This window comes from Gobio gobio, assembly GCF_949357685.1.
Source record: "Gobio gobio genome assembly, chromosome: 17".
Taxonomy (NCBI): domain Eukaryota; kingdom Metazoa; phylum Chordata; class Actinopteri; order Cypriniformes; family Gobionidae; genus Gobio; species Gobio gobio.
The window spans coordinates 19,599,330-19,611,638 of record NC_137110.1 but is presented as its reverse complement, the minus strand read 5'-3'; the positions used below and the strand labels follow the sequence as shown (position 1 = coordinate 19,611,638).

At 38.4% G+C, this 12,309-nt stretch overlaps 1 protein-coding gene across 4 annotated transcripts in view; it reads right to left on the bottom strand.

The window, feature by feature from the left end:
• Positions 1-12,309, bottom strand: part of mast2 (microtubule associated serine/threonine kinase 2) — a 175,887-nt gene that overhangs the window by 123,502 nt on the left and 40,076 nt on the right. For 3 of the 4 annotated variants that reach the window (XM_079841679.1, XM_079841680.1, XM_079841682.1), the window contains exon 2: positions 1,773-1,920. In XM_079841679.1, the coding sequence (XP_079697805.1) occupies positions 1,773-1,920 (148 nt within the window). The remainder of the gene's footprint in view (positions 1-1,772; positions 1,921-12,309) is intronic. The other variant, XM_079841681.1, reaches the window with a different exon arrangement.

Below are 12,309 nucleotides of genomic sequence, written 5' to 3'. Positions count from 1 at the left end.
TTGTCGGCTGCAAGCCTGAAACTTTCTCTGCAACTACACGAACTTAGTGCCGGTCACATTGAAAGTTACCTAGATGGGGGCTACTTTCAGGCGCTGTAATATCATTGTGCTGCTGCAGCCATGGTACTGCCGCGAAGATCGGCGACTATTACGCAGGAATGAGAAAGTAGTTCCTAGCCATATAGGTGTAGAAAATCGCAACTTTTAATTTTCAGTTGGTCTTAGCACACGATGTAACTGTAGAAGAGTCAAGTTTTAAATAGGAAAAATATTGAAAGTGTCTTTGGTCATTTTTTGAATGAGATGCTAATGGACTGATTAGAATCAATGAAGTATGCTAAGCTATGCTAAAAGTGCTACCGCCAGATACAAAGATCGGCTGAATGGATTCAAAAACGGTAAAACTCAACTATTTAACTCTAGGGGACTTGTAAAATGAGTGTTCCTTTAATATATGGGGGGGAAAGTAGTCAAAGTCTCATGAAAAACAGTTTTATTCAAATTGTGAAAGAATTACATAGAAAGCAAGTAATGATCGCTCCTTTTATAATCACTGAAGCTGACGGTCAGTTCAATATGATATAATATATAAAATATAAAATATATATGATGTAAAAGTTAATTTGATCTGCATCTCAATTCAAGCTCAGTGCTTTACTATTACATTTCCAATAAAAAAACATGTCATATTATTAGTAACTGCACTTATTAATGCAAAATAATAGTATTTTATTATTACATTAGCTTGATTAAAAATCCCCCCCAGCGCTACCAAAACAAGTGCTGGCGCCACCATCTATAGAACTTAGTGGCGCCGGTGCTACTGCTCTCAAATGTTAGTCTGGAGCCCTTGGATCTCTTATTAAATCTAAGCAAATTTGTGATATTGATCCTCTTAAAGTGCCCCTATTATTGTATTTTAAAGGTTTCTGTTTTTGTTTTGGAGGTCTCATACAATAGGTTTACATGCATCCAAGGTTAAAGAAATAGCATTATCTATTTTCTCTCAGTGTCTGAAACGGTTCCATCAAGGATTCAGCCTCTCTAAACCCCTCTTTTCCAAGAGTGTACTCTGCTCTTATTGATCAGATGGCCAAGTCTGTTTGATCTATCGCTTGCAGCGCCTCGGAAGCAAAATTTCAGCTCAGGAGTTTTCTTCAGCACTTCTATACACAGTGATAAAGAACTGTGTTCTTCACCAACTGTTTTACCAATTAAGTCCTTATACAGAGTGGAATTGCTTTCATAGTGCAGAAAAACAGCATCTTCTCAACATGACGCCGACAACACAAACTAAAATCTTCCAGGCCTTAGCTAAAGCTAGTGTCCGAGGGTGAGTGAAAGTAGATGTTTGCAGGCAGCCGATGAAGATCATAGGTGGACATTATACAAATCTGTTAGGTTCTTTGCAGGAAGTGAAGTCTGGAATTACTGTTGGCTCGTTTCAGGCAGTTCAGGCGGTTCTTTCTTTTGTGAGACAATAACTCTATGTTGTGCACTTTGATCTTTGAAACCTTGCAGACCTTTTAAATTCACAAACAGCTATCTTACACACTACATGAAAGGTAATATCCAAACAAGAATAATAGGAGCACTTTAAAATTGCAGAAAAGGCCAGATGTTCTTGCTTCTTCTGAAGCACAAGATGTTCTTTGGATCATTCTGAAATCATGCTGGAGAACAAGACCATCAGACTTTACACAACTCCTGGAGTCTTTTAAGCAAAAGGGGGACATACAAACTACTAAGGAAAGTCATTTGTGGTGTCTCACCGGTGAGGACGCCGGCCATACTGCTGCGTCGGGCTCTGCCGTCATCCTGACTGAGCTGCCGCTGCAGTTTGGTCTTTCCTGCAGCAGGAGACAGGTCGGGGTTGCTCAGCTTCCTGAACAGCAGGGGAGGCGGTGCCGGCAGCTCCTGCTGAAACACACATAGATTGAGAGTCTTTCCCTCTTCTCAATGACAAACAAGCACATGCCACTGTTTTAAAATGCCACTATTGAACTTTAGAATATATGAATTGGTTGAATAGAAAAAGATGCTGCTATACAGTTGTATAGTTACACCTAATAAGTTCAGTCTCAACTCAAAAGCAATAAATTTGATTTAAAAAGTTGCTCCTTTCACACTGTGGCACTGCATCAGTCACACAGTAAATAATAAAACTCAAAATGAGGATTTGCTGCCAAGATGTGAGTGGGGGAAAATAAACTATTCATTGCGATTCTTTAATGATTCTGAATCAATCCAAATTCAGAAAACATTTAGATAAAAGGCGCATACTAAATAGACTGCATCCTATAGCCATCTGGGTTTATTCAATTGATGAATATGCTACACAATTGTTAAAATGTAACCGTGAGCTAGAATGCAAAGGGCCATGTAATATTCTAATAAAAGAAAATGAAAGGAAATAAATTCCGTGTTTTTCCTTTTTTAAAGGCATCATGGAATAATACACACCAATTTACAACAATTTTGTTTTGCCTTTGCAAAGCAGACTAATCAATAATAAAAAGCTTATGTGTATCAGAAATTAAATCATGACTCGCAGAATCGGATTGAATCACCAGGTGCCTAAAATCATTACATTAACAGGCCACTAAAAAGACAACAACAATTTGAAGCCATCATCAACACAAGAACTATGATGTCAGGAAAAAAACAAAATCGAAATTAGGAGGTAAAAAAATGAGGGCCCAAAATGAGAGCCAAATAATTTCTTTAAAGACGCCTGCAGATTCATTCATACTGGCTGTGTTCTTCATCAGGATGGGAAACAGACGTTGCCATGGAAATCTGGCAAGAACCCTGCACTAGTCACATCCTCTCTGTGGTGTCACGAAATTCCAGAAACATCTGGAAGGACTGTTTGTATCAAATACACAGCGTTCATAAAACCACACCACACCGTTCAAAAGTAAAAAGCCTCAAAGCAAGTATTACGTGTCACTAGCTCTCTCTCACACACACACACAGAGAAAAACAAACCAAACACAATCCTACCAGTGACCACTGAAGACACAAGAAGAAAAATTACCCTGAAAGAAAACAAAGGGCTGTAAACAAGTTTCACGATCACACTCTAAGTACTTCACCACCATTCAAAAGTTTATTAATAATTAAAAAAGAAAAGAAAAAAGAAATGAATACTTTTAATGCCAGTGACAGTGACATATTGTGAAGGCCAAGTATGGTAATCCATACTCTGAATTTGTCCTCTGCATTTAACCCATCCAAGTTAGTACACACACATTAGGAGCAGTGAGTAGTGAACACACACAGACCCGGAGTAGTGAGCAGCCATATGACACTGAAGACTGGAGTAATTGCTGCTGAAAATTCAGCTTTACCATTACAGGAATAAATTACATTTTAAAATATACTAAAATAGAAAACAGTTATTTTAAGTGTTTTTGATCAAATAAATGCTCTAGCCTTGCTTTCGAAAACATTTAAAAAAATCTTACTGAGCCAAAACATTTGAATGGTAGTGTACATTAACTCGCATTAAGAAACACATTTTTTTGCTTCAAAACACAAACACAATCTTCTGCATCCCTTACCTTGTGCATGTTTGAGTGATCGTTCTTTTCTTTTAATTTATAGAAACAAAAGTTCAGACAGGTCATTCAGTGGCACTAATCACCACTTACGGTCTTCTTAAGATTGCTGCATCTTTCATATGCTCTCAGTCCCTAAAGTGCAGCTAAATTTACAGCAAACACCATACATTTACTCCACACAGCTGTAGCCCTGGTAAAGCAAGTACACACTTCATCAATGACAGGCTAGAAGATGCTGCCTGAGAGGACAATATCAGGTTGCAAGGGGGAGCTGGGTGACCATGACGTCCGTCTGGAGTCCTGAGGCTAATCAGTTGAGGATCAGGGACACCGGTGAATACACGTGAGAAACAGGTCTGGAAGGGACAATCTCACCTGCCTCGGTACAAGCATTGCCGTAGGGCTTAAACATTAGCAGCTTTCTCGCCAGTGCGAGCCAGGTCTAACAGCGTGTTGTTCAGTAAGACGGGGACTTGAAACTTGACAAGCAAGTAAGTTTGGTTGTCAGATCGTGTTTTCTCCATCTTCATCTGCTGACCAAAGTTAAGCCTTTGAATGGATGATCCATGCATTTTGATCATGTCGATTCGATTATTGTAATTCCTTATACTATGGTATAAACACTACCTCGTCTTCAGGTAGTCCAAAATGCTACTGCGAGATTATTAAAAGGTCTTCGCAAACGTGACCACATTACACCAATCCTATCATCACTTCACTGGCTGCCGGTCCGCTTTAGATGATTAGAGTTAAAATCCTCTTATTTGTTTACAAGTGCTTGAACAACCTAGCTAGCTAGAAAACTAGCTAGATCGCAAAATAAACATGACAGATGGGGACATTTGGTCTTTACTTAAATTGATATTTGACCAATGATTTACGATAAAAAACTGTTACAGTGACAGTAATTTATTCATTTGTGTCAGGATTTGTGCACATCAGTCATTCTGAATCAAACTGGTATTCATCATTCTCTCACATAAAACGAGAACACACATACATAGGCACAGGGAAAAGACAGATGAAACTTGAATTCAAAAAAATACATGATTATGATAATCATACATGATTTGTCTTGAGTTCTTCAAGCAGTATCGGGTATATTCCTTTCCACAATCATATGTCTATTTATTATTGCAATGGCTAGCATGACCACTCCTCAAGGTATTCGGTGGCTCAAACACCCCAGGCCATTGGCCCAGAGGGAGGCCCGATCAAGCTCCCGAAGTGACAGTGGAAACGTGACTGAACCTGGCACGCACTAGCACGCTCGCTTATGGCCCAACAGTGGAAACACAGCTCTTAACTCCGTTAACTCCTTTCTGATGGCACAAGCAAGCAGCACTTGGGTCAGTGGATCATTACTACATCTGGAAAGAGTGGAAGAATGTGAAATAACTAGTATTATGATTGACAGCTGTAAAAAGAACTCAAGCATGTTTGCACATGGCTAAGTAATAACAGTTGTGTAGAAAGCAAAGTACACTTAAAAGGTATCATTCATCTAATAATGACAATTCTGTCATTGCTTATTCACCCTTGTCCTTCAAAAACCATATGACTTTCTTCTGTGTTCAAGTTGTTATGCTCTGAAAATCTTCCCCTTCAGCATAGCTCTCAAGCATCATTTGCTTGTGCTACACTACCATTCAAAAGTTTGGGTCAGTAAGATTATTTAAAATGTTTTTGAAAGAAAACTTACCAAGGCTTCATTCATTTGATCAAAAATACAATCTTAAATATTTTAAATAACTGCTTTGAATTTTAATATGTTTTAAAATGTAACTTATTCCTGTGATAGCAAAGCTGAATTTCCAGCAGCCATTACTCCAGTCTTCAGTGTCATATGATTTTTTTTTTTTTTTTTCAAATCATTCTAATATGCTGATTTGGTGTTCAATAAATATTTAATATGATCTATGGAAAAAACAGCTGTGCTGCTTAATATTTTCTGGAAACTGAGATTCTTTGGTAAATAGAAAGTTAAAAAGAACTGTCATTTTTGGAGTTTGACAACAGACTGTCATCATATTTACTTTATTGAAAATTCAGTAAAATGCTTCCTTTCCTTTTAAAAAGAAGGTTTTTAGAGCTCTGTTTGTATCAGCGTACATTGCTGCTCACTTGCTTCGGTCAACATGCTTTAACAGAGCATGAAAGGGAAAACCACACAGTTAACTCATGACCTCAGAATCTAGAGGCCTTAATGACTCTCTAGTGAACGCTGAATGTTTATACCCAGCTCACGTTGTACACTTGTGGCTGAGCTAATTTCACTTCCCCAGATGTTTTTCCACAGGTCTCCTCTAATCAATCTCTCCAGCCCACTCTCACATCCAGGCATTTCTCTCCATTTAGAACCAATCAGACTGTCTGATTGTAGCACACTGCTCATGCCTCAGGATAGATCTACAGTATAGTGAAGAAAGCTCACTGATAAAGACAAGGGAAAAGCATTGGCTTATCACTGGAGGATGAGAGGCCTGATTGGGTTCATTCTGATTAAGTTTAAGAATGGAATGTTAAGGAGGATATGACATAAGAGGATAAGCTACAAGAGCGATGAAATCATCTCCAGGAACTCCAGGAAAGTTCTCAGTCCACTGATCCAGTAAGCAAATCAATTCAAACGATCAGTCCAAAACAACACTATGTAAATTTATTTCAGAGATGGCAGAGAGAATAGAGACTCGATGCACTGATCTCACATGGTACTCATGCAAATTTCAGTACACTCACATTGTTTCCACACACATTCAGCAGAATCCGTGTACTGTAGAAGGTATATGCAGTCAGGTCAAGGCGGTCGGTTTAGGGATTTTTTTGGCATCTCCATGTGTTCCTATTCAATATCACAACTTGACTTGTCTAACATGTAAACAAACTCTTTGTTGTTGCACAGTACATATACTATACACTGTGAAATTAGGGCTGTCGTGGTGAAGGAATTTCCACTGCAGAATTTTGAGTGGCTCAATAGCGTGATATGCAGTATTATCACCATTTATTTATTTATTGCTATATAAATAAGTGTTACGATGTGGTCAGCAGGCACGAAAATGAGAACATATTCAGTAACCAATCACTAACCATCACTTAAAGGGTTAGTTCACCCAAAAATGAAAATTCTGTCATTAAATACTTACCCTCATGTCGTTCGACACCCGTCAGACCTCCGTTCATCTTCGGAACAGAAATACTAAAAAGATATATTAGTTGAAATCTGATTGCTCTGAAAGTCCTCCATTGGCACAAAAAAACCCTAAATAACGACTTACATAGTGATGACGATTTCAAAACAAAGCATCATGAAGATTCGAAGCGTTATGAATCACTGAGTCGATTCAGCTGGTTTTTTTGCGCACAAAAACTATTGTCGCCGATTCATAAAGTTATTTTAGAACCACTGTAGTGAGATGGACTTTGTAACGACGTCTCTAGTACCTTTTAAGGGTCTTGAGAGCGTAGAGTACCATTGTGCCAATGGAGGACTTTCAGAGCCATCAGATTTCAACTAAAATATCTTAATTTCTGTTCCGAAGATGAACGGAGGTCTGACGGGTGTCGAACGACATGAGGGTAAGTAATTAATGACAGAATTTTCATTTTTGGGTGAACTAACCCTTTAATAGAGATCAATGGCATTGATTTAATGCACCAACAAGCGCTGACACCATTTATGGGAAATGCACTTAAACGTTTAAAGGATGATACGACAAATATTACATATTGGCCCAATAAATGACTTCCAAATAATTATCCCCATTGCAAAAAGATGCATTGCACTAATCATAGCTTAAGGTCTTCACTCAAAATTAAAAATGTCTATTCACCGAACATATTTAATTGTGCTCAGCCATTCTATGAAGTCGAAGTGAAAAATCAGCAGAGCAGAGCCGAACCAGCCGGTGCTGAAAACCGAAACAAACATTCTCAAGAGAATAGAGATATTCATCAACACAAGACGTTGGTGAGTATTAAGCATTGAAAATATTCTCCAGAGTATTGCTTTATCATCCAGTATGGAGTTTAAAAAACATTTAGTAGAATCACAAGTTCATATGCATACATTGTTCTCGGTTACCACATAATTATCTAATGGTAGCCAATAGTTTTATTTTCCTCATGTCTTATATATCTAAAATAATAGGTAGTAAGCAAATTAAGTAATTTGTGTTATATGTGCGCTGTTGCAACTGTTGAACACGGTGCCGTTAAAATTGCCGTCTGCCTCTTTTAGGGATTATTGCATTTTAATCTCAAACACGTCAAGCTCGTGATTTTCTTATTCATCTATTTATTCGTCTCATTCTCATTATATAATTAATTAACTTCTGTTCTGTCACTTGCCAGATGTGATACAAGTGAACTGTGTCATTAATGTTAGTTTTTATCTGCAGGTTTTTAGCCTATGCAGTGCCACTTTTTCTTCACCACATTAAGTTTTCACACATTAAGACATCCTGTTATGCAGAAGACTTCTTGAATGTATTCATTGTTTTTACTTATTGAAAATAATGTATTTTCACCAAATATCCTGTGTTGGAACTGACTAGTTAATAAAGTAATGTGATAAAATGTCAACCCTGTTGTCTGTGCCCTGTATTTTGCTTAATATATTTATGTTTTTGGTCATGTTTGTCTTTTGGGACAGTGAGAAATAAGCAATTGTTACAATTGTTACAATTTTAACAAATGTTACAATTTAAAATATTTAATTGGACAAACCTCACAGTTTGGTAAATAAAATTTTCCATTGGCTCAACATAATATTTCTGATTGAGCCCATGTTAACAGACTGTTGCCACAATTGATCAAATTTAATTCACAGAAATTAAATTTGGCCAAACATTTTGATGTGACCAGTCACTAGTAAATGTTGAATTTTTACAGTGTATGTGAAATGTGTTTTTTTCTGTAATGTTTTTTTTTTTTCATGGTTGCTTTGGTGGGCATAAATGTAAGAATTATATGGACTCCAAGGCTTGAAATTGCAACCATTTTGGTTGATATGCTCCCAAATGTAGTCTGTGCAAAATCAAAATATATTTGGCAGCAACTGTGTGAGTGCAAATAATTATTGTGGTGCATTATATTATATTATATATTAATATAATAAATATAATAGCTAACATTTCAGTTCCGAAGTCGGTACTTTTGACAACACTAATATTTATATTATATTATATTATATTATATTATATTATATTATATTATATTATATTATATTATATTATATTATATTATATTATATTGTATTATATTATATTATATTATATTAATTATATTATATAGCTTTGATATTTATTTAGCTGTCTTTTTAGTGTTGATCAAATTTAGGCACCGGAGCGTTAATTAGGGTAACCCTCCCTGAAAAAAAGTTCCTACTAAAATGTGTTATATTTAAAGCATCACTACTAGGCTACGGCCATACACATGCAGAAAGTGTGAAATGTGACTGTGTGAGAGAGGATGTGATGGATAAGAGTTGTTACTGTGCAACCACATAAGGTCCGTGCTCAACACAGTAGAAAAAAAGGGAGTGAGTTTCATTGTAAACTAAACATGTGTCATAAGAAGCACACCGATTTTGTTTATTGCATAAAAGCATCATTCTACACCCGTACCCAAATATTAACACTAAGAGCGAGCTAAATTCCCACTAACTGAACTGTTGATTTGATAGTGAATGCAGGAAAGTGAGTCATTTCTTCTAAGCTCCCAAGTCTGATGAGGAAACAAAACAGGCAAACATGCCAACTGCAAACCTAACAGAACTAATTGGTTAGTTCCTGTGATGTCACACTCTAGTGCCATGCCACCAGCAGGATCTTTGCCCCACAGAGGAGCTGGGATTACAGAGCAGTGATGACTTCACTTCAGTGTCCAAGTGTAATGTTGCCATGGTTTTGTTAGTTTATAGAAAACCTTGAACTAACCCACAGACAGAGCAGCACAATGCAGGCAACATTAATGGAAGAGTAACTCCATCAGGATTATGTAGGAGCACAGAGAGAGTATAAACCAGATCTCTGTGATTTCCATAAAAGAGTTATGGTTGCAGACTCTTATTTTAAAATGTATTTAGGTATTTTTAATTGTGTTAAAATCTGCTGTGACTGTTGACAAACAAAGCTGTGGTGCTGACTTTGTGGTATGGGGGTGGGGCTTCTGGGAAGAGTGCACCTGCATGCCAATCTTGCAGTAATTCTACCCATTTTATTTAGTTAAGAGCTGAAAGGGGAGGCAAACACTCATGTCAGTTCAGATTAATTAAAGGCCATAGCAAGGGCATAAATAAAAAATAAAAATGTAATTCAATTCGAGCCTTGCCTTAACAAGAGACTGGCTTTTTGTGCTCCTATGTGTAAATGGTTTCTAAGTCTGACTTTCTAACCAAACAGAAGATTGGTTTAAAATTGCCAAGATAGGAGAAACATTTTTAGCACAGAAAATATGAAAGAAATAACAATAGCCGCTTTTCCACTGTCGGGCCAGTGCAAGCCATTGCTAACTACGTGCCGGGCTGGGCCAATAGATTTGGACCCAAATGGTAACCTCCCCCAGTTTCTCTTGAAGCCAATACAGAAGTGACTTAAACTGCAATTCATCGACTGGCCGCTAGAGACAGGCTCCAAAAGGGAGCAGAATCTCATTAAGCCCCATGTTAAAATGCCCAACTTTACAGCAGAAAAAAAACATGTTTACAGCCTGGTACAAATTGTGGTTTTGGTCTATACGGCTAATTTTGCCCTTCATGACAACTGTGAGGGGGGTGAATTTTTTTTATAACTCATTAGTTTACATAAGTTTACCTACATAAGTTTACATTAGTTTACAAAGGGGCCGTGGCCACTTTGAGTGACAGGTGGACACGTCCCACCTCTTTGCCCATTTTCTGTTATCCGGGAGTGATGCGCGGTGACGCACTGCCAAGATGGCAACGGCCGACTTTGAGGCTTCAGAAACTCTCTTCAGAAACCTATGGGTTACGTCACGGACACAACATCCATATTTTTTTACAGTCTATGCTCGGACCTCGAGCACTAAGGCCAAAATCAAATTGTGTTTCCACTGTTGGGCCAGTAGCCCCGCAGAGCTGCCCTAAAACCAGCACTTAACATGCCTCCATAGAATGACGTCACACAACCCCACCATTTCACCAGCTGACTGAAAACTAGCTAATCACAAAATGATGACAGAAGGGGACGTTTGGTCTTCACTTAAAGACTTAAGTTTCCAGCATCGATATTTGACCAATTTTTTACAATAAAATGTTCCAGTGACAGTAATTTATTAATGTAAATGTGTCAGTAGGCTTAAGTCCAAAGACATACACATTTAGGAAAAATTTTGATAAAATACCATATATTTATATCACATTGCTGAGCATTTCTATTCGTTTTCCACAAAATTATGCGCTGATTGCGATCTGAGTAGGTTTAGAGGTCTCATTATACTGTTATCCTTTCAGTCAGAGCAGCAGAAGGAGCTTATGAGAAGAAAACAGGAGTTATGAGTTATACGAGTTAACCGGAGTGTGTGACATATATGCGGATGTATTAGTCCAGTATCAACAAAGGCACAGGGTGGGAAGAGACAAATAAAACATAAAACCAAATAAATACATGGTTAAAATAATAAATTATTTGTTTAAGTTCTTCAAGCATTCTCTGGTATTTTCTATAAACGTATGTGTGTTTATTAAATCGCAATGATTAGCATGAGTAAGCTTTAGCATCACATACAAATATATTTCTGCCTCATATGGTGATCAGAATCCACATTAGACTGCAATCGGATGTCAAACACTTGCTGGTGTCTGAAAGTCTAAAATGTGTCTAAAATGTCTTAAATGTTGAAGTTAGCTGGTAGCCTCATATGATAACATGGGAAATGAGCAGCAGTGTTGACGTCTCCTGACTCAGGTAAACAACGTCCTTGTTCATGACCACTCCCTCAAGCCCCAGTTGGCCTGCTTTGAACCAAGGTATTCGGCAGGCTGAAAACCCCCTGGTCGTTGGCCCAGAAAAAGCTCCAATGAGGTCCGATTAAGCCCTGGAAGCGACAATGGAAACACCACTGTCCCTGACACGCACTAGCATGCTCGCTTTTGGCCTGGGTTTCACAACAAAAAAACCCTAGTTGCCAGGTTTTCACAACAAAACTCGCCCGAATGCTATTCAAAACTAGCCTGGCTCCGCCCTCCTACGTACTTCCGCTCAATTTTCATTTTCCTTCAGTACTACGTCTGGGACTGCGGTGTATCCTTAGGTTTTCCCCCGAACAATTTTTTACCGGTCCAATCAGCGAACAGAGGGAGTGGCTGAGAGCGATGACGTTGATGTTGTGCGCTAGTTTGAGTTGTAGTTCAGTAATGGCGGCGGTGAAAGATGCGAGTGTGTGGCAGCGCTGACGAATGTCCAGAAGTTAAAAGTGTGGCGAGGTGGACGAGCGAGCGAGAGCGGTGTGCGTGATTGAGACACACCGATCTCGAGTCCTCTCATGAGGGAGCACGGAGGCATATAAGGACGAGCGACACCGGTGAGAGAGGACCAGGCCTGGATTTTAAGTTGGGTTTTGTTATGTTTGTGCGCGGCAGTCGTCCGTGAGGGGCTGCCGCTTTTACTTTCATTTTGTGTTTATTATTTGATTAAAAGTTGTTAAACGTTCGCCGGTTCCCGCCTCCTTCTTCCCTGAACAAACGAACTCCCGTTACACGGAGCAAGAACAATCACTGCTG